General features: G+C 36.4%; 1 protein-coding gene across 1 annotated transcript; it reads right to left on the reverse strand.

Annotated features, from left to right (window-relative positions):
* Window positions 1-264: 264 nt before the first annotated feature.
* On the reverse strand, window positions 265-15317 carry LOC106670167 (H2.0-like homeobox protein). Its single transcript, XM_014400252.2, has 4 exons — window positions 15175-15317; window positions 1044-1208; window positions 806-981; window positions 265-526 (listed from the first exon to the last, which is right to left on the reverse strand). The coding sequence occupies exons 1-4, from the start codon at window positions 15296-15298 to the stop codon at window positions 347-349; spliced, it is 645 nt and encodes a 214-aa protein (XP_014255738.1). The 5' UTR covers window positions 15299-15317; the 3' UTR covers window positions 265-346.
* Window positions 15318-23701: the final 8384 nt, after the last annotated feature.

Here is a 23701-nt window from a genome sequence, read left to right on the forward strand (position 1 = left end):
TACACATTATTACCCGACAAAATAATTGTGATGTGTAAAACTTTCTTATAAAAATTTCCAGTTGGGATTTAATGAAAATGCATTAATAATTCCAAAACTTAAAATTTTTTCCAACAAAAGTAATTTTTACTTAAAACCTTTTATATATTACTATCAACGATTGAAAGAGCAACTTTCATAACGTAAAAGGACAACAATAAAACAATTTATACTTTTTTTTAGCTTGTAGAAACTACACAGGAAGTACATATAAACATCCGTGATTTTTGAAATATTTTGTATTTGTCTTTGTACAGGTTAAAATCAATATTTACACGTGGCTAGTACGATCACAATATTCTCGTCGTCACACATTACTGACGTAAGGAATGGAGGAGGTGACGTGTATTTCTGGGCTCGACTCCGTTTTGGTCGCTGCCAGCTTCTGACTGGAAGTTTGCATACTACTCTGGTTCGAGCTGCTGTGGTATTTCATCTCTTTTGTATGCCTCCACTTCATTCTTCTGTTTTGAAACCACACTTTGACCTTTAATTAAAACAAAAATTTATTTCTTAAAAATAAAAATAAAACATATCTCCGCTATAGGTTAGTAACGGTTAGATAATATTACCTCTGGAAAGAGTGCCTAAATCTTCAAAGAAACAGGAATCATAATTAGAGCACTTGCTGTTAGTAATTGTTATTTTGAGAAAATCTGACTTCCTGTTAATGATATATTTAAAAACGATTACTAAAACAAAAGATGTACAAATGGGGCTCATAGTTTGCAATGCAGGGTCTGGCAGAACCGGTTTGAAGTATTACCTGTGCATCTGTAAGTCCCAGGGTCGCTGCAAGTTGCCTCCTGTCTGGTTTCGTTATGTATTTCTGCATTTGGAATCTTTTTTCAAGACCTTTCCTTTGTAAATTGGAAAAAACCGCCCTCGACCAGGATCTTTTCCTTTTGCCCAGCGATACCCGTTCGTCCCTGTCGACTACGACTGCGGAAAAGAAAGAATATTGAGTCCTTATGAAAATTGGCTGTTTTGAATCGAGGGCTTACGGTTGGTGTAAGGCCTGATGGGTTTCGGAGCATGAAGGATGTTCGGAGTGTTGAGGGTGTGGAAAAATTGTGTTTGGTAGAACTGGGGCAAACTCCTGCTGCAACACCTGAACGCAGAGCTGACACATTCTGAACAAGGGCCTGAATTTTCCACTACAGTCAGTCCTGAGGGTAAAAACAAAATGACAATTTTACCAACTAAAATAATATTTAAAAAATTGACTTTAGAAAAGAAAATTTATTTCAATATCGTGTATTTACTCCTCTTGTCTTAAATTCATCTCGAAGAAGCCTCGGCATACTTTCTACCATTCGGGAAATGCCTCTTTGCTATAGGTTATCCCATTCTTCACGAAGAGTCCTTTCAAGATCGTTTAGTGTATCAGGAAGTGATGACGTGCTCTTATTCGTCTTTATATGTTATGACAATTATGTTCGATGTGGCTCGAGTTTGGAGAATGGGATGGCCAAGCTAAGGCCCTGATGTTTGCTGTTGAACCTAAGTTTTTACTTATTTAGAAATCGTGAGATGCGGTCTGGTGTGATGTAGGTTTCAGAAAAACATTTTCTTTATCGTGCCAACGTTTCGATCTTTATTGAGATCATCTTCAGGGCCTGGGATTTACAAACATTGTTTACATATAACAATTACATTTTTCACGAAGTCTAATTTCCCAACAATTTAGCTTTCCTTTTCCTATTTATCCCTTTCTATATAATCCCGAAAGGATAATCTGGCCGAACCATTACCAACACATTTTTTTCCCTTCGTCGGCTTTTTCACCTCAAAGAAGCCGACGCCTTATACAAAAATGTCTTTTCTATACCAACATCCTACCCCACCCCTTCAAAATCCAACGTACGTAAACTCAAAATAGCAAAATCTCACTGGCACTCTCGACACGACACGCAAGAATGGCACAATTACACAGAAGACACTTTGCGGGAGTAGAAATACTTTGATTGAATATACAAAAATATATTTTGCATTGTATAAATTCACTTTTTTCCACATCCTACATGTATTTGTTAAACTTAAACAATGTTTGTAAATTCCAGAACCTGAAGATGATCTCAATAAAGATCGAAACGTTGGCACGATAAAGAAAATGCTTTTCTGAAACCTTCATCACACCAGACCGCATCTCACGATTTCTAAATAAATATCGATTAACGGTCATTAATCACCACACATTTCTAAGTTTTTACTATGCGAGCCACATTGGACGGGCATTATCGTGCATTAGAATAGGATTGTCGCTGATTTCATGGAATATAGGAGCGCATGATGTCCCAAAATTTCATCCGAATTGCGGGTCAAGCCATCAAAGATCCTCCACGAACAAAACAACCAAGTTAGTGCGACTCTCCATTGAATTCCCTCCCCCACCATCACTGACGTACGTTGAAAAGGTAAGCTTTGGGAAAAATTACAGGCTTCCAACATTTCATTTCGCCTTCTCCACACTCTTTCACGCCCTCTGGAGATCGCAGAGAAAATCTAAAACGTACAGCAGACCAATCTTCCAAAGACCAATGGCTGTGTTCTCGAACAAATGCTAGTCGTGCAACTCTGTGAGTTCTGGTCAATTCTGGTCCTCTTACTGGGTGAAAAGCCATCAGTGCGTACTGATTTAATCTTCTTCGAGCAGTGCATTCAAAAATTTGGACATCTCGAACTTCCTGGAGTTGATGAATCGCTTGAACAACAGTAAGCTGCCGGTTTCGCAAAATTCTCAAAGTCAAAAGACGGTCATCCTGTTATCCTAGGGCATCCAGCCTATGTAGGACCCAGTTTCTCGAAAACGTGTGATGGTTTGTGACCACTAGTCAATGATTATTTGGAGATCGTGAGATGCGGTCTGGTGTGATGTAGGTTTAGAAAAACATTTTCTTTATCGTGCCAACCATTCGATCATTTCTCGAAAACGACTAGCGGCGTCTCGCAGTGTTTCACAGGGAACTCTGATGGAACGTCCATCATCAATTTTGATGTTCACCACGCAACATTTTCAGCACTAAGTGGAAAACTAAACAGTTTATTGCTTCAGAATTCAAATGAGACTGAATAAACATTTTAAATTTCGTAAAAACTAAACATTGAAAAATCCTTCATCTATATTTTCGATTAAGGATGAAGTATGTTTACCTCTAATTAATATTCCCAATTTAAAACACAACAAAAACAAATATTTATTGATAAAAACAATGAGACATATTAAGGGTAGAATTTTCCTTTACCGAGATTTTTAAAAAATCAAGTGGTTGGACTTTTTTGCCTGTCAATGTATATTATAAGAATCTGCTGGCTATAATATATACTGAAGTTTGGTCGTTTCCGACCAATTTGGGTCTTACTATCCTTTTTGGATTTCTCAAAAGTTATCACAACTTATAAAAAAATGCATACGTACTGAGATTCGAACAGACCAACTGTTGAAGATGAATGTCGAAAAGCGCCTGACAAAAGATGATCAAAGATGAAGACCATTGACGCATTATCATTAGTTAACAGATATCAACGAGGATTCACAAAATTCCAAATCTTTCGCGTAAATCAAACTATTGTCATTCAACACTACTGAATCCGTCAATGGTCTTCATCCCGCCACGGGAGGCCTAAATTCGTCTGATATACAAAACAGTGAGGTACCAAAATCATTGGAAAGGACCAAACTACAGTTTACCCGCAGACCACTGTGGAAACCACATAGTTCATAAGTAATAAATACGTTCTACAAAAAAATAATAGTCCAGGTAAGACAATTATTCGTAGATGATCTAAGATAAAGTTATAAAATAACTTGCCAATGAACTACTAGGTTAAAATAGAATAGTGTTTGTTATTATGACCTTCCAAAAAATACATTTTCTGACAAAAACGTTAAATGTTATAGATTAGTTAGAGAAAAAAGCCAGTGTCACGAGCGGGATTCGAACCCACGACTTTTGGCTCAATACGCCGCTACTCCACCACTTGAGCTATCGTGACTTCGATCCTCTCGGACACCAACTCTCCATTTCATCCTACAACCGTACGAATTTTCCTTCTTTTGGCCATTTTCAAATGTCTTTTTATTAATTATTTTCTACATTTACTGGCATAAATCAACTGAGTTGGCTTAATAATCGTCCTATTTTTCAATTTAATTATTAGGTTTAGGAGCATATTTACATATAAGTTATTATTGAAAACATCAATTCAAAATTTAAGCTAGGTGTACTAAACAAATACTGTCAACAATGGTGATAAAAAATCTCAACTTAAATTACAACCATTACAGTTCGTGGTCCGATTGACCAATTAACTTTTTTCAATTAATTAATATTTATGAAAGGTATTGATTGAGATAAAAAACATGGAAAAATGGCAAAAAGGAGGGAAAATTCGAGAGGTGAGATTGAGTTGGGAAGTTAGTGTCCGAGCGAATCGAAGTCACGATGGCTCGAGTGGTAGAGCAGCGGCGTATTGAGCCGAAGGTCGTGGGTTCGAATCCCGTTCGTGACACTGACTTTTTTATCTTAACCAATACTTTTCATAAATATTAATTTTAAATTACAACACAGCTTAATATCTAATATATTATATTAATAGATAATATATTATATTATCTAATATATTATATTAATAGATAATATATTATATTATCTAATATATTATATTATAATCTAGTATATTATCATATTTCAACAATTTGTTAATCTGTTATAGGAGCATTATTTATATATAAGTTACTTCTATTAATATCTTATATAAATTTAATTTTTTAACATGCAATATTAAAATATCAATTTTAAAAATAATAAATTTAGGTTACAAAAATAAATAAGTATTACCAACAATTGTGGCAATAAATCTTAACTCAAATTATAACAAATATCAATTAATTTAATAATTACTTGTTCAGTAAGCTGCAAAAATTAAGTTAACATTTTCACTAATAAATCTTTTAACATAACATTTACTATGCTAATGGTTAAATCTATTTATTAATCCATTTATATCGTAGTCAATTGACCAAGTTACTTCTTTCAATCAATGAATTATGACCTTGCTAAGGTCTTGGTTGAGATAAAAAAGCCAGTGCCACGAGTGGGATTCGAACCCACGACTTTCGGCTAAATACGCCGCTGTTCTACCATTTGAGCTATCGTGACTTCGATCCTCTCGGACACCAATCGCAAACCGACAACCGTTCGAATTTTCCCTCTTTTTGCCATTTTCAAATGTCTATTTATTAATTATTTTCTATATTTTCAGGCATTAATAATGAACGGACGGACTCATCTCGTGTTTGCCCATGCTGCATTTCCGAGTGAAATCTGACATTTGTGAAAAACGCCGTTGCGGTGAGACGGCCGAGATCTACCGAAGGAACAAATGATGTTTAGACAATAAAAGTGTGACTAAGAGGAACGGTTTCCAGAATCGGTTGTAAATGTTTTCGAGAACCCCCGCAAGTTGATGCCTCAAAGACACCATTTGATTTAGAATCCCGCAATGGGATAAACACGTGTTGGAAAGCTAAGGGCAATAAACATCGGTCGGAAGCTGTTTTCCCTCGACGCCCAACATTGTTTATACTCATCAGCTCTCCTTCATCGTTCCCCTCATCACGGAGGCCCGGCTCATTACCGAACCGGCTCAAAGCCCGAAAAACATATTGGCATTGTGATATAAAAGAAAATGTAAATAAACAACGCCTCGCAGGGGCGATACGCCATTAACGCGGCTCAGAGTCTGTTTGAAAGACCGATCCTGTTTATTGCATTTACCGTTCAACGATCGACCTTCCTCTGAAGATCAAAGCTCCACAACGGTGTAATGATCCAACAAACTCTACCAGCTCTACAAACAGAGCCACCGCCAATTTTATGCCTCAATTTTGCCAAATCAAACGGAATCCAAGACAATGTTTTAAATATATATTGTAAAATGTTATTACCCAATTTGCGTTTCTAATTTAACTTGAAATACTCCAATTTAAAAGCTAAATTATTTTCAAACATTCACGTGCAAATTAAAAATCCAACTGCAAAGTTTATAGGGGCTTCACAATTACTGTGGTTACTTCGCCTCTTCACCTTAACCTAAACCATCTACTTATATACATATTGTTACAGCGGAAATTGTTAGATCCAGCCTCGTACCCTTAAGCGAATGCAAAGAAATCTTGCAAAAAGAGAAAAAGGCCATTTGATTTTTGACAAATCATAAAATGAAGGTTTCATGCTAAGATTTCAAAATCTAATCCTTTTGAAATTATACGTAAGGTTATGGCATGTATCCTTTTGAAATGAAAAAAAGGTTAGGTCATGAGCGAGATTCGAACCCACGACCTTCGGCTTAATACGCCGCTGCTCTACCACTTGAGCAATCGTGTGTGACATAAAGACGACTTTTTAAATATTAATCCATTTACGTTTTCGTGGTCAATTGACTAAGTTACTTCTCTCAATCAATTAATTATTTTTTCTGTGTAGGGTCTTGGTTGAGATAAAAAAGACAGTGTCATGAGCGGGATTCGAACCCACGAGATGGAGAGTAAGTGTCCGAGGGGATCGAAGCCACGATTGCTCGAGTGGTTAGGGCAGTGGCGTATTAAGCCGAAGGTCGTGGGTTCGAATCCCGCTCGTGACATTAACTTTTTCATTTCAACCAATACCTTACATACAGATTAATTAATTGAAAGAAGTTATTTGGTGAAGCGAACCACGAATTATAATGAACTTTTGAAATTTTTATTATTTTTTTATTTAAAAAATTTATTTACAAAACATTTCTTAATTAAGTGATTCTACTTGATACTTTTGTAAATAATAAACCTAATTTTTAGACAGTAAAATTTTTCAGTGTTTCAGTAACGTATTCAATAATCAATAAACACTTTAAAAAATGTTTTGTTTTTTAATTTCATTTTTTCGTCCTGTCTTTAGATACGGAGGGTTTCGTAAAGGTTAACAATTTTCCATTTTTATTTTTTATGATTCTATTAATATGTTCTGGAACAACGTTTCTATAAGAACAACAAGATGATTAAAAATATAATCAATGAAAACATGCATTTATGGACCGCGAGTGGTTAGGGCTCCGACTCTTATTTGCTACGCTAGGGGTCCTGGGTTCGCATCCCGGCATAACCCATGGATTTTTAATTGTTAATAATATGGATAATGAATTTTTAAGTGGTTTGACCCCTCTCCCTTGACCCTCCAACTTGTAGATGGATTTTAAGCTCTTCTATATGACAGGAATTAGTTTACTTTTACTTTTTACGTACTAGCAAATGTACAAATTTGAATAACGACAAATTTCTTTCATCGATAAATTCCACATAACAACGTAGTGGCATAACAGAGCTCCACTTTTTAATCATTATTCATTAATAAAAAAAAGTATACTAACGTGGTGCGTTATGCTTCTTTTATAAATGAGCAATCTTTTTCATAACAATAATAATCTTTATGGCACATGGTCTATTTGATAGTTTTACAAAACAACAATATCAAGAACTAAATCCTTGCTGACTAAGATAAACCAGATAAAATTTTCTTAAAGATCTGACAGAACAATTGTACAGGTCAATATTTAAATCATTGGCCGTCAAACAGGCAGCAAGACTTAAGTTCGACTGATTCAATATTTTTTATTTGGTCATAATGGATACAGTTTATATGTTATTTATAAGCATGTTTTAAAAAATTTTTAAATCTTTGTGATGTTATATGTTAATGTTTATAAAATGGCGACCAGACCTGTGAGCTGTCTGTCTTAAGCACAGACCTACCCGAATTGCGACATGAAGTTTAAAAAAATTAATATGGGAAAATTCGAAGGGTCCCGTTTAATAAAACCTTCATTTACAACAGAATTTATGTGATATTTAAAAGTTAAATTAGATTCAAAAAAATTATATTAATCCTTAAAAAAAATTTAGTTGTACAATTGATGAGGGGTGTTGGTCTGCGAGTCAGTGAACACATGCCGAACCGGTGCAGTGCATTGCGATTTTAGGTGTGAGGGCTCCCATCGCTAGATGTGTTCGCGGGGGAGGTTGGAAGCGTGAAAATCTTGTGTTTTCTTGATCTTTTATTAATAATTAGACAACTTGCTGTACCTTCGAGAGGTTAGCATGTAAGAAATAATCCGTTAAAAGCGCAGAGGGCTGATGACGACCACCTGATGTTTGTCGGCCAAAAACAACACATAATGCTAATAAACTAGAGAAGAAGTAAAATTTGAGAACCTCAGTAAACTTCTTAAACTATCAGTATTCAAAACAATATAGTATACTATTTGTAAGTAGATGAAATGAGACCCGTGAAAAACACCAGATGTATGCAGCTCATAGCATAATAATAGTTGGCCAGAAAAGATATGCAGCACCTGCCAGTATTCGCATTCTAGAGCATTCACATTCTGTTAGGACTTATCTTAGTTTGATTGAACATCTTTTAGACGAGCTGGAGTGTAATGTGATGCATCTTCATGGAATTTAATTGATTCAAAGTTGCTTTAGCATAATTTTTTAAGTGTTGGATGTAACTTATTCACATTTTAACGTTCAAGTCAGATTTTGGTTCTATACGTCTTCGCAGTTGATGTGTTAAGTTGTCCTAAGTCTTGTGTGCGGATTCCACGTCCCAAGACAACCCAAGACAAGGGGAAAGACTTTTTTCAACGTTAGCGTACACTGATTAAATTTTTCTTCATTCATTCATGATATTAACTTTATGCACTTTGAAAGCTGAAGTGGTTCTTGGTTGTTGGATCGCTCGGTCGTCGATAAAGATTCGAGTTATTTCCGTATGGTCCGCGTAGGTGGTGATGACACATGAGAATAGAAGGCAACGAGAACACGGACACCCTTGCAAGGAGAGGGGCTGCCACACCGCTGATAGGACCCGAACCCTTCTGTGGCATAGGAATCCACACCAATAACGAATATCTCAGACAGAAGAATAAAAAGAAAATGAGTGAACATTGAAATTCACTTATTGGACATAGACAATACAAGAATCTTCTAACCAGCTTTGGCAAGAAAGAAATCACAGAATGTGTCAAAGGAAGCAGGAATAGAGTGCGAATCCTAACAGGATTCCTGACAGGACAGTGTAGATTAAATGGACATCTAAAGAAAATTGGAAATGCGTTCCCGATTTACTCATCGTCAACAAGACAAGAGGATCTTTAACGTCCGTACCTGGCTCATGGCCTTATCGGACGCTTTGATTCTCAAGATGAGAGCTGACGCACTTCTGCATACGACGGAAAAGTGTTACCGCCGCAGCATTGGTGTAGTGGTGTCCCGGCCCCTAAGGGTCAGTAGCCACGCTCTCCGCTTGTCCACTCCGAATGGTCGGGCCCGCATTGTGCGTCGGGTCGTACGCCGCACGCGAGGGGCTAACGGGCCGAAGTACATCAGCCCGTCCCCCCCTCGCGTACACCCTAGATAGAGAAGGCGACTCTATCTCTCTGAGTGTAGAGGCTCCTCCAGCGTAGAAACTTTCGGGAACGCCCCGACAGCGGTTTCGGATTAAAAAGTGGGATTGCTACCCACCCCCTAGATGAGTACTGCCTACGGACAAAGGTCTCTTATCAAGCTCAGCCTACACCTGCTGCACGTAATCAAGGGACGCCATAGTTCTAGCCTAGGTGGTCCGATCCTTCGCTTCCCCAAGGGTACCACGCCGGTCATACGCACAACAATGCAAACCATACTCGTCAGAAACCGCCGATACCACTACCCTTTTCCAGTCGCTTACTCACGAATTCGAGGGACTGTAGCATGATCATGACGTCCTCAACGCTTACATGCTGTCGTCCGGTCGCAACGTTTCCCGTGAGGACCGGGGATAATACATTGGCCATGCGCAAGCTTCACGAAAGGTCCCAGGTAGAAGACAGCCTCTATCTAAGTTCCCGCCAGGGGCGTCACCACAAGCCACCACGAATCCATTCCCAATGTGACAGAGGGCTGGATTCTGGAACATTTCTGTCACCCCGTGGTACAGATGGCCATACAACCCTCCCCCATCTATGCAGGCAGGATCTGGTGCACTGGCCCTCGTGTGACTCTGCTAAGGCACCCGACGTCCCTGCCGATCCTGAGGCCGACATAAGACAGCTTGTGCTTTAGAGAGGTGCCACGCCCTCAAGGCTACACCATTATTTTGTGCCTGGATACCCCCCTTGTAACCAAGGGCTAGGAGGGGTCACAGTATAGAATAAAGGAATTCGGATTGAGAAACAGGGCCGCGGAAGAGAACACGAGGTGAGCAGTTTCGGGGTCTCGAGTCTCAACCGCACTATACCACCCGTCGTCGCCGTGGTTCCACATAGAGTGGGCCATGACTCCCAGGGTGGGTGAGAAAATTGGAACAATCCAAGATGGCACATGTAGATTCGGCAAGGAAGCAGAAGAGACACCAACACACTTACTAACAAACTGCGGAGCTACATTAGCCCGCAGGAGGAAGTGTTTTGGAATGTACAATGTGACCATAGAAAAGCTTCAACCACTGAAACCGGGCCTATTAATCAAGTGTCTTGATGAAATAGGACTCACCGATGTGCTTTAGGCAGAGCACGGGGGATACAATAGCTTTTAAAGGGCGCAGTATACTATACCCTGAAATTACATCTACATCTACATCTACATCTAGAGAACAAAATTTCCGTATCGTCCGCGTAGGTGGTGATGATGGTTGAATTCTATCCTAACTTTAAATATCAATTTACACACCTAGCAATGCTCACAATGCTCTACCACTTAGCTTCAATTTTTCTACAATATAAATAAAAATACTAATGAAAATAATCCAATTTATCCATACTGGCCAATCGTTCATCGCCCGGCAATTCCTAATTAAGTTTCAACAAACCTTTGTGGCACAAGCTGCCACAAGTGCTGAGTCTGGAAAGTCCGGTTTCGATACCGATTTATGCCGTGCTTTAGTTAGAGCTGACATACCCGTCCATAAACTAAGCCACCCTGAATTCAAGGGTTATTTGGAGAAATACACAGGGAAAACTATTCCACACGAAAGTACCCTCAGGAAATCTCACCTGGATCTAATATACAATGAAACACTCCATAAAATCAGACTTCATCGAAAATGGACCGATCTGGGTCTCGATGGATGAGACGAGGGATTTTTTAAATTTAACTTTTCTTAACTTTTGAAAAATTTAACTTTAATTTTGTCTTGTTTTAAACTACCTTGCTCACTGTTACTTATTACCTTCTTTAAGGTAGTTGTAATGTACTACAAATTAAAAAACAAAACAAAAAAAAAAACTTTTTTTCATGCGTTTTTCTTTTTTAATATTAGCAAATGTGATGATTCTCTTACCACCGTTTCTCTTTTCAATACTGCTCAATAATGTGCTTTAATTTGAGGTTTCCTTATTTTTTCTCATAGTAGTTTTCGTATATTTTCAGTTTTAAATTGCATTTTTTACCAAATATATTTACATATATATTTTTGCATTTGTCTGTTTTCATTGCATATAAATCACAGCCCTATTTGGAAGTTATACATTGGTTGCATTTGAGGACTTCGCGCCTACATGTTCTTTTTCAGTGCCACTTCGTTTTACTTACGAAGATTAAACAATGCAATATTTTGGTTTTTTATTACTGTTTTTCTCAACATGTAACAAGCCTAGCTTTCTATGCGTGTTCATATTACGACGACTTTCAGCGCTAAAATCAAATCTATTCTCCATTTTCTCTGTTCAATACTGTCGAAGTATTAATGTTTCCAATAATTTACATTAGACTTCAGCTAGCAATAATTTCAGTTTGTATACTGCCATGTTTATGCTTAGTGTTTTTAGAACAATAATTGTGTTTCTTTGGCCAATGCATAAAGTAAGATCAGAAAAGAAAAAAAATGTGTAACACCTTGAGGAAACCTGTTTTATTAATTACCTCCCTGCCCCTGGTGGCTGGAAACAAAATACAAGTTTGGCGGGTCGCCACATAACCCCCTTCGCACTGCTGAAGCACGTTAAAATAAAACTATTTAAAATAATATGTACACATACTACATTTAAAAAAAATATATATGAACAAGACTAAACAAACCACTCAGTTCAACGTTTTTCTTTCGATAGACGGTTTACAAAAAGAGGGCTGACATGCATCATTACTCAGCCAAACATGTTTGAAGAAATGAAAATATTGGCATTTCTACGCCAAGACACGTTTTTTTCATGTTGGAAGTGAAACGTCAAACAGATTACACTAAAATACAGTGAAAGTAGCGCATTTCAGGATATACATAAAAAAAAAATATATATATATTAAAATTCCATTATTCTTGGAAACATATTTAACTTTTACATCAAATATAACAATATGTTATAAATTTTAGGAATAATAAATTAATAAACAAATACGCTAGCTTGCCAAATATATTAGAATTTTTTAAAAAGTGGTTCTTTAAATATTCGACAAGGAGTAAGACTTCTCGATGATCTTCTGATAATTACACCTTTCACAATGTGCTATATTATATTTACTAAAGTGATTTCACTAAGTCAAAATGTCCAATTGTTATTTGATTATTTGAATTTTTTATTTGACAACAAATCTTGAGATAAAAGACGGTAAAATTAAGCAAACCACTCGAGTAACCTTACTTCTTAGCACACGTGGAAGATATTTTTAACTGTGGCGGCAGTATTGTAATGACTTTTCAACCATTAAAAAAGCTTTTTGAACTTAGAAGGTGAGACTACAAACATGGATCACTGATTCCTAATCATGCTGTTCTTGCTGATACCAAGTCGAAAAATATTAGAGACATGCTCGGATACGTTCTTGATTTCACGACCCTAGGTGCCGAGAAAAAAATCTGATTTTCTGCCCTCTTTGTGCCTGTAATTCACAGTTATTACATAAAAATGGATTTGTGATAATGTTTAGTTATTATACAAAACTCACACGGGCGCTCTCAACACGACACGCAAGAATGGCACAATTACACAGAAGACAAACACTTTGAGCCCTGAAGATGATCTCAATAAAGATCGAAACGTTGGCACGATAAAAAAAAGGTTTTTCTGATACCTACATCACACAGACGGCATTTCACAATTTCTGAATAAAGCATTTTTAAGTTTGACATTTTAACGCCAACCTTTGTATAATTTCTTTATATTCCAAAATGAAATTTCCGTTTAAGTATCTAACCTTATTTTGTCTTATTATGTTTATTTTGTCGTCTTTGGTCATATTCAGCACTATTACGTGTTTTTCCCTTTTTTATTCTGTCACATTTAGAATTTTTTATAGCTGAAAAACCATCCAAACAAGATAAAGGGCCCCAAAAATAAAGAAGGGAAGAAACACGCCCTTTACCCTAATATCTAGAATGAATAGGCTTAAGGCTAACAAAAAATTTTGAGCATTTGTGCAGTATGGACTGTCTACTCTTCTAGCGAGCCATTCTATATGGTTAAATTTAAATTATTACTATATTATTTTTAACAATAATCTTATAATTTTAGTCAATCTGACTTTTAATAATAATTATTAATTAAGTAATATTATTTATACTAACTACAATAACAATTAAAATTCCAAACAAACCTAAGGATTTGTGTGGTGATTAATGACCGTTAGTCGATGATTATTCAGAAACCATGAGATGCGGTCTGGTGTGATGAAGGTTTCAGAAAAAATTTTTCTCTATCATGCCAACGTTTCGATCTTTTTTGAGATCATCTTCAGAGCCTGGGTTTAACAAACATTGTTTAAATTTAACAAATACATATAGGATGTGGAAAAAAGTGAATTTATATAATTCAAAAAATAAAAGAAAATTTATATTCAATCAAAGTATTTCTTCTCACTCAAAATGTTGGTTTTCTGCGTACGCAAAAATATTTTTTTGCATTGTATAATTTCACTTTTTTCCACAACATACATGTATTTGCTAAATTTAAACAATGTTTGTAAATTCCAGGCCCTGAAGATGATCTCAATAAAGATCGAAACGTTGGCACGATAAAGAAAATGTTTTTCTGAAACCTGTTCACAACAGACCGCATCTCACGATTTCCGAATAACTAAGAATTTGTTTTCAATATATATAGATAAGTACCGTACTATTAAACATACAATTTTTAAAAGCCTTGAAGACGTAAAAAAGGTAATAAAGATAAGCAGTATTTTTTGACTCTCTTAGCAAAACCAATTCAATTTTCGATTTTATAAAAGTTTTGAATTGTTTTTTTATTATTTTCTTATCTGGCTTAGTTGTTTTCTTTTCAGACATTTTAGAAGCCCTCATCACTATCTGATTAAATGGTTTTTTTAAATTATTGTTATTATTATTTTATTTATTTGTACACGTCTGCACGGTGCATTTTAATTTTGATTCGTACTTCTTTTTCGGAAGAGTCGGTTCCATCTGTTTAAGTTTAAAAATTTAATATTTTAATTTATTTCAGAAATTTTTCAATGCCATTTAATTATCTCAATAATAGGCATAAAAATTTACCATTTTTTGGTACAATTTTCTCAAAATGTATTTGGTTGATTACAATCAATCTTTTTTTTCTTCGTTCATAATTCGTAGTTAAGGGTTTAAAATTGTGAATTTAAAAAGTGAATTGTTAATTTATGATCACAACAGTTGTAACAAAATTTTACAACTTTTATATACAAAAAAAATTTCTTCTTCTTGATTGTTTTTAAAAGATTGCTCGCTTCGGTTGTTTGCCAATTGTTACTCGACAAAAATTAAAAAAAAAAAAATCGTGTCAATATGATGAAACGGAGAAAAATGTACCGAAAAATAAAAAAAATAACAGTTAAGAACTAGAACTAGTCATATATTAAGGTCCAAGTAAGTAATAATAGTGCCATAAATATTCATGGAAATTAAATTATTCGTTTTGATGTTTGATATCAATGAAAATATGGATTAAAAATTGTGATTTTTGTCTATATTTTAAATTATTTTGAAAACAGGGAATTTTCAATTCACTTGTTCGAACTGGACGGAGAATTTATCAAAGAAAATCCGTATTTTGATCTTATAAAAAACACTCAAAAATGCAATTACTTTCATAATACAAAACTGATTCGACATAACTAATTTAAGTGACACTTACGAGGTAGATAAGGGACGGTGGTCGGATTGTGGTCACGTGCCAAAATCCTGTCAACTCCAAATTTCAGGCCCTTTGAAGCGGCCGTGTTGTCCGAGGGTTCTTCACTAGGAAGATGAGAGCCCATGGCACAATCACAGACTGACTCGTTTCAGGAAAGGGTTCCTGGATAAGTTAAGCCCCCAATGGAAGCTGGTGGCAAGACGGGAAGGCGGAGCCATGGATAGCCAATCCCCCTGCCACAACAATCTCCTTGTAAACAAACTATGAATAAATTTAAGCTTTACGAATTAACGGACAAATCACCCGTTCTGACGAAGTGGCCCTTTCGACTCTTTATTTTCAGATCTTGAAATTCCCATATTCGTCTTTGTCTCCAAACCCTTGCCGTTCACTTACAACCTGCGTTAACATGGAAATCATAATTAAAATTTTGGGGGAAGGCAATGATTTTTTTTACACTTTACTAATTGATCTGATGGTTAAAATAATCTATAAAAACAAATCATTGTGCAATTTTCGAAACCCTAACAAAAAACTAATCATTTTTTACTTTTCAAAGAGTATTCTTACAACAAAACGACGTGCGTAGTAGTGAACAAATAAAATAAAAATGCCTGATTAGAACTGAGGAAATTAATTAGCTGACAACTGCTTGTCATATTTTGATTCGCCTTGTCTTGCTGGTTGGTCATAGCAAATTTTTCGCTCAACTAATATTAAGTTACGTTTGATAAACGCCAACTTAAATCGTGCATTGTCAAAATTTTTCGAAAAAGATAAGGGTTGAAGGATGAACTAAATATTTCTAATCGCAAGCATACAAAAAAAAATGAGTTTTTTAGAAACTAGCAAAACTCTCCTGTATTGCTGAGGGAAAATCATTTTAGTTTGCGGGGAATGAGATATTCCTAGATTACATCAATATTTCATGGTGATCTAAAAATCATTCGATCTTTCATCTTTTCTAACAGAATGACCGTTATTAGACTTGCAGGTGGCCATCCACCTACGCCTGTGCGTATGACCTTCGTTGTGACCCCAGGCCTCGCGGGATACGAAGGATCGGACCACCGAAGCGTATACCGTCGAGGAAGCTGAGACTACGCCTAAGGAGTCCCTCGAATGCGTATGGGGTAGTGGATGGGAACGGTGAATTGCAACTTATAACCTATCCCGTTCCAGGAGCCTGTTGCCTACCCTGGCGCCACTGTTTCGGTCTCTTAGGTCATATCTGGGTGGATCGGGTGAATCCTGAAAAGTTGAGCTTGTGAAACCTGGGACGGTCGTCCGCCCACAGCTCTGAGGGATGGTTGCCTCTTGGAGGAACTCACCTGGCCGCAGAAGAGGGGTGGATCATTCTCTCGGATTTAACTCGGAATATGCGATAGGGACAGTTAGCTTCTGGGGTGGAGTGAGTGTGACCCGAAAGGCGGAGCTCGTGAAGCCCTGGAAACAACCGGGCCGAGGCGGCACAATGTGGGCACCCTTGGAGGATTGTGTTACTGCACGAGGCCGCAGAAGGGGGGTGTGCCTAGTGTCGTTCTTAGCAACTACGAGGTGCCCTTAGTAGGATTCTTGTTCGAAGAAACGGCAAGAGGCTTAGAGGGCGGAGATTGAACCGAGTTTGGGTTTTTGGTCCTTGCAGCGGAGCGGGCGTATCCTGAAAAAGTGAGCTCGTGAGGCTTTGGGGACTGACGTAGCTTCAGCATGGCGAGGAGTGCGCCTTTTGGAGGATTTCAATGAGATACCGCAGAGGAAGGGTAGATTATCCTCGTTGAGTTTTAACGTGGTAACGTAGAGCGAGCAGGTGGGATGTGTGAGTCCTGGGACTGTAGAGCGGGTGCTCCTAGGGGACTCTAGCAAACCCATACAAACCCTGGGTTACAAGGGGGGTTCCCAGCACAAAATAATGGTGCAGCCTAGAGAATGTGACGAACTCTCTAAAGCAGAAGATCGCTCGTGTTTCCTGGCGCGCATGGTCTTAAGCAGCCGGTGGTCTTCCTATGGTCGTTGTTTGTGTCTATCATTATCGTTCAACCAGCCATATTAAATTATGCTCGATAAACACCACATTAAGTAGCATTTTTTAAATTTTAAAAAACATTAAAATCAAAGATAGATGAAAGGTTGAACAGAACGATTTCTAATCCCAAGCATACCAATGAACACTATACAAAACAGATATGACATGGAGTTTATTAATTAGAAAAATAAGTGTGCAATGAAAAGAGATATGACTATATTTTAGCAACATTGACCCATGGGATAAAACTTGGGTTGGTCATAAACGTTTACAGCCAAACTAAAACACTTACTGATTCTTTAATTTTTTAACAGATTGGCCCGAATTATATTTGCAATTGGTCCGCCTGTCCTTGCCGTTTTGATCTGAGAAGGTTCGGCGTTTCTCAATTATCGTTTGCTGATCTATATTTTATTTTGTCAGTCGCATTACTCAATAATGACCAAACTACAAGTTCGACACCTCGCAATATCGCACACCCTGCTTTGTTCTCTTAGACGCGAGTCAGCGTTTCGGCATATTCAGTGGTTCGTCTATGTGTTGTTATGTGCGTTTATCATTACGACCAAACATATTTTTTGTTTATTTCCTCGTCGATTCAACAATAAGTCTCACAAGTTGAGGCGTGAGCTGTTTTCACAGGCTGAAGCTCTTGGGTGTGCGGCTGGACACAAAATTATCCTGGAAATTACATGTAGAAATGTTATTTGAAAAAGCAAGGCAACTAATAAACATAATTTCACGATCTGCGAAGGTGTACTGGGGACTCGGACAGGGTGCCCTTGAAGTGATTTATGAAGGAGAAATCCTTCCGTTATTAACGTATGCTGCACCTGCATGGGATCCGCAGTAGAGAACAAATATAATGTTGAACAATTACGATGTATCAGAGAAAAATTGATCTGAGAATTATTCGAGGGTACAGAACGGTTTCATATCAAGCAACCGTGATACTTGCAAATATAATTCCCATCGATATTAAATGAAAGAAAGAATCGAGATTTACGAAACTCAGAAACAAGAATACACCGGTCTTTGGCCGAAATATGTAATTGACAATCCTTTACCACCAGCAGAAGGGGCGCGACCAGTCGAGTTTGAAAATAGTCTGTGAAACCAGATGAAGTTCCCAACGAACAGTACTTTTACGGACGGTAGAAGATAGGTGAACCTCATATATATCACGCAAACAGAAATGCCATGTGCACGTTAAAGTCCGTTAGGCAGCGTGGTCTTCAACCAAACGGGCAGAAATTCTGGTGTTGATGCATGCGACATGGTTATTAGAAAGAAGACCTCAGAAGACCCTTTTTAAAAAAGATGGTTCCTACTCACATTAAGTTGTTTCGCAACAATCCGGATTTCGAGCCCTTTAGCGCATCGTCAGGTTGAAGGGTTTCCACAAACACGTCTCTCGACATGAATTGCAGAAGTGAACCCGCTGATACCCCCGCCAACACGACGTTCCAATGAGGAGCTGGGTTTTTAATGGCGCTCAATTTGAACGTGCGAAAAGCGGGAATTATAACACAAATAACAATTGTAATAGTAAATACTTTAAAAAATTAATTGTTAATTAGTGATTAAAGATAAAAAATAAAAATAAAATAAAATAAATAGAATAATACCTTAATATTATTAAATTATTATAAAACATAATAACAATTAGAATAATTAGTTTAATTATTTGGACGTTTAATATTATTTATATACATATTTAAAATGGGAGGAAGATCAACATCTGTTATATTATTAATGCATTTATCACCATGTTCAATTTTACATTTTTTAATTTCAAATTTCTCAAACCAATCAAGTTTCAACAAAGGGAGAGAACTAGATTGGTGTGAGAAATTTGAAATTAAAAAATGTAAAATTGAACATGGTGATAAATGCATTAATAATATAACAGATTTTGATCTACCTCCCATTTTAAATATGTATATAAATAATATTAAACGTCCAAATAATAAAACTAATTATTCTAATTGTTATTATGTTTTATAATAGTTTAATAATATTAAGGTATTATTCGAATTATTTAATTTTTTATTTTTGTTTATTTATTTTTTTTTATCTTTAATCACTAATTTACAATTAATTTCTTAAAGTATTTACTATTACAATTGTTATTTGTGTTATAATTCCCGCTTTTCGCACGTTCAAATTGAGCGCCATTAAAAACTCAGCTACTCATTGGAACGTCGCATTGGCGGGGGTTTCAGCGGGTTCATTTCTGCAATTCATGTCGAGAGACGTGTTTGTGGAAACCCTTCAACCTGACTATGAGCTAAAGGGCTCGAAATCCGGATTGTTGCGAAACAACTTAATGTGAATAGGAACCATCTTTTTTAAAAAGGATTGAACTCCACACTCACCCCAACATTTATAATTTCCCTCAGAAGACCTTCTGATTTCAGCTATGAACACTGCTATGATATTCTCAGACAGTGCGTTATCATTGGACATTCTCACGGACCACCCAAATCATAATAATGCCGTGGAGAAAATTCGTGCAACGCTTAGGAAACTGCGGGAGAATTGAGATGGGTCGGATTACTCTGAGTTAAAACATATGCTGGAAACGATGGAAGCGAAATGGCAGATAGGATGGCAAAGATGCCGCATCTGATTAAATCTTAGCAATCATCTTCTCGCGGGTACCAATAACCGCGTAAATGAACTAATCGGAAGTTACTAACGACCTGGGAAAATGCGTGGAGGGAGGTGATAAAAGGAATCTTCACCAAAGTATTTATTCCAACCATAGAACACTGCATGAATAAATATGTCACACTGTAAAGACTAGCATGGCACTTACGGAACACGGAATATCAAATCAAATTGATTTGGAAATGTTATCAATAAAATATTAAATAGCAATTATGAAAATAATTTAATTTCAAAAAAACTTTTAAGGCTAAAACTTCTTAAGACTTTATTGTATTAAAGGCCATCAATAAGAATAAATACCTAATAAAATAAAACAATAAAATGAAGTTATAAAAAATGTAAAAATTTTGATCGGTAAAAATTAAAAAAATGTTTAAAATTGTAAAAAAATTTAAATTGTAATTATTTTTTAATGGTAAAAATTTATTACTTACTGAAAATCTGTAATCATTATTGTAACAGATACTAAAATACGAATAAATTCTCGGAGGGTAGGAGTACTACCAAGAAAAAAACAAATCTCACAAGTCCTATAAATTTGCTGTCTGTCAGACGAGTTTCATTATTTCGCCATCTTTAGAGGTTCTTCTGAGTGTTATAATGTCAATAGCATTTATCAATTACGACAAATCTACACGTGAGATTTATCACGAAGATCGGATGATGAATCGGTAAGTTTGTCGATGTCCATCCTCGCTGGTCAGGTTTGGCAGGCGTATTTCGGCCTTTTTTCATCTTCATTGCTGGGTCTGTCGCGTTGGATGAACTCACACCTTGAAATTTCAAAGGGTTTCCATTTTATACTGACTTTCGTCTTTATGTAATAAGATGGCATTCTCTTTTTATAGAAGGATTCAATTTTTTCCACCTCGAGCCTAAAAAGTGCAATTTGACAACATTTAATCATAATATAATAAACCAATTTTTAAAAACGGATATCTTGTACCTATGTTCTTTTTATCTCATTAGCCTACTTTTGTCATCTATTGCACTGTGTTTTATTGGTCTAATTTTAGTAGGTACGTAGCATTAAAGTGAAAATGTAAATAACTACATTAGGTTTCATGGTCCGATTGAACAAATAAATTGTTTTCAATTAATTAATCTTTAAGTAAGGTATCGTTTGAGATAAAAATGTCAGCGTCACGAGCGGGATTCGAACCCGTATCGTGATTTCACTGATCCACTAAAACTCTCCGTGGCCATTTAATTTGTCGCCGAGAATAGAATAGATTACACGACATTTAAAAGATGACAAAAAGGAGGGAAAATTCGAAAAGGAGGGGTTGAGGTGGGAAGTTGGTGTCCGACTTGTGGTGTCCGACACATTTTGAATTTTCCCTCCCTTTTGCCATTTTTCAATCCCGCTCGTGCCATTGACTTTTGTATCTCAACTGAAAACCTTAATTAATTGTAAGATATTAATTGATCAATCGGACCATGAACTGTAATGGATTTAATAATTAAAGCGAAGTATATCTTCACGAAAGCTCTCCGTGGCCATTTCATTTGTCGCCGAGAATCGGAATGATTACACGACATTTGAAAAATGGCAAAAAGGAGGGAAAATTCAAAAGGTGTGGTTGAGGTGGGAAGTTCGTGTCCGACTGGATCGAAGTCAGGTTAGCTCAAGTGGTAGAGCAACAACGTATTTAGCTGAAGGTCGTGGGTTCGATTCCCGCTCGTGACACTGACTTTATTTCAACCACTACCTTACTTAAAAATTAATTAATTGAAAATAATGTAAATAACTTACAATTAATTACGGTTTTCAGTTGAAAAAAAAGTCAATGGCAAGAGCGGGATTCGATCCCACGATCTTCGGCTTGATACGCCGCTGCTCTACCACTTGAGCTATCGTGACCTCGATCCATTCGGACACCAACTTCCCACCTCAACCACACATTTTGAATTTTCCCTCCCTTTTGCCATTTTTCAATCCCGCTCGTGCAATTGACTTTTTTATCTCAACTGAAAACCTTAATTAATTGTAAGATATTAATTGGTCAAGCGGACCACGAAATTAGTGAAATGGAAATAACGTTGCAATACAATCCTTTTTTTTTAAGTTGGTTCCTATTCATAGTAAGTTGTTTTTAACGATCCGAATTTCGAGCCCTTAGGTCATCATCAGGTTGTAGAAATCCTTCAACTGATGATGAGCTAAGGGCTCGAAATCCTGTTCGTACTGTGAGTAGGAACTATCTTTTTTAAGAAATGATTAAACACGCACTCACTCCATCATTCATAATTTCTATTGCAATACAACTTCCATATACCTACTTAAATAGCTTAGCACTTTACGCAATAAAATTTTGAAATTTATTTCGTATTTTTGTAAAATCGTTCAAAAGAAAAATCTGGATCTGTGTGTAAACACTTATATAAAGAAAATCAGACAATCTACTGTTTCTATAATTACATTTACCACAGTCTGTAACTAATTGCGAATCATTTTTTCCACGTTCAAAATTATATCTGCTTTTAAATTTCTCACAGTGTCAGGGATCCCATGACTTATCCTACTTAGGCCGTGAGTAACAAAAAACAACGTGATAAGTGGCACATCCGAAATCTAAAAACGGCCTCCATCGGCGGAGTGGAGTTACGACTAGTAAATGAGCCAGTTTATTATATATTAAACATGGTGTAACGATTTATTAAGTGTAAAGAAGCGTCAGTACAACCGGCTGGGAGCAGGTTTCAGGCTAACATGGACCCGATGTGTGGTCCGGACCCTTTATTTATATTACATTAACACCCGGTCCAGCTCTCGCATGATTTATACGGCAAATAGACCTCCTCCCTTTCCCGAGAGCCTACTTTACATCTGACACTATTGTTACACGAGATTTCAAAACAGAATGCGGACGATAATGAGTCATATTTATTTATTGCGTTTATCCTTCTTTTCTTAGGTTCAAATTCTCCCTCTGATTCTAATCATCATCTATGGCATGATTATGCCGTTATTTTAAACAGTAAACAGTTTCACGCGGCGTCCGATTGTGGCTTGGTGTCTCTTTCTTAACACGTGGGTTTTCTTATCTTAGGATCCGTCTAATCCCGCTCGTTAACGTATGGTCGTCTGCGACTGTTTGTATGCCTTTCTGCCTAGTTGATCTTAGAGGAGATTTTTAAAAGTTGGGTCTTCCTTTGGTAAAATTACAGCAAAATAAAATTATGGCCATTTCATTTGTCGCCGAGAATCAAATAGATTACACGAAATTTGAAAAATGGCAAAAAGGAGGGAAAATTAAAAAGATGGGGCTGAGTAATTTATTTGACATAATATCAAATAATTAATATGAAGTATACAGTATATCTACAATTTATCAAAGATTATTCTGAAATCGTGAGATGCAGTCTGGTGTGATGTAGGTTTCAGAAAAACATTTTCTTTATCGAGCCAAACTTTCGACCTTTATTGAGATCATCTTCTGAACCTGGGATTTACAAACATTGTTTAAATTTAACAAAAACATGTAGGATGTGGAAAAAATGAATTTATACAATGCAAATAAATACTTTTTATATTCAATCACAGTATTTCTACTCACTCAAAATGTTTGTTTTTTTGCGTACGCAAAAATAATTTTTTGCATTGTATAAATTCACTTTTTTCCACATCCTACATGTTTTTGTTAAATTTAAACCATGTTTGTAACTCCCAGGCCCTGAAGATGATCTCAATAAAGATCGAAACGTTGGCAAGATAAAGAAGACGTTTTTCTGAAACCTACATCACACCAGACCGCATCTCACGATTTCTGAATAATTATCGATTAACGGTCACTAATCACCACACAAATATGATCAATGTTTTCTAAT

This window comes from Cimex lectularius, unplaced genomic scaffold (genome assembly GCF_000648675.2).
Source record: "Cimex lectularius strain Harlan isolate CLEC.00 unplaced genomic scaffold, Clec_2.1 scaffold134, whole genome shotgun sequence".
NCBI classification, from domain to species: Eukaryota; Metazoa; Arthropoda; class Insecta; order Hemiptera; family Cimicidae; genus Cimex; species Cimex lectularius.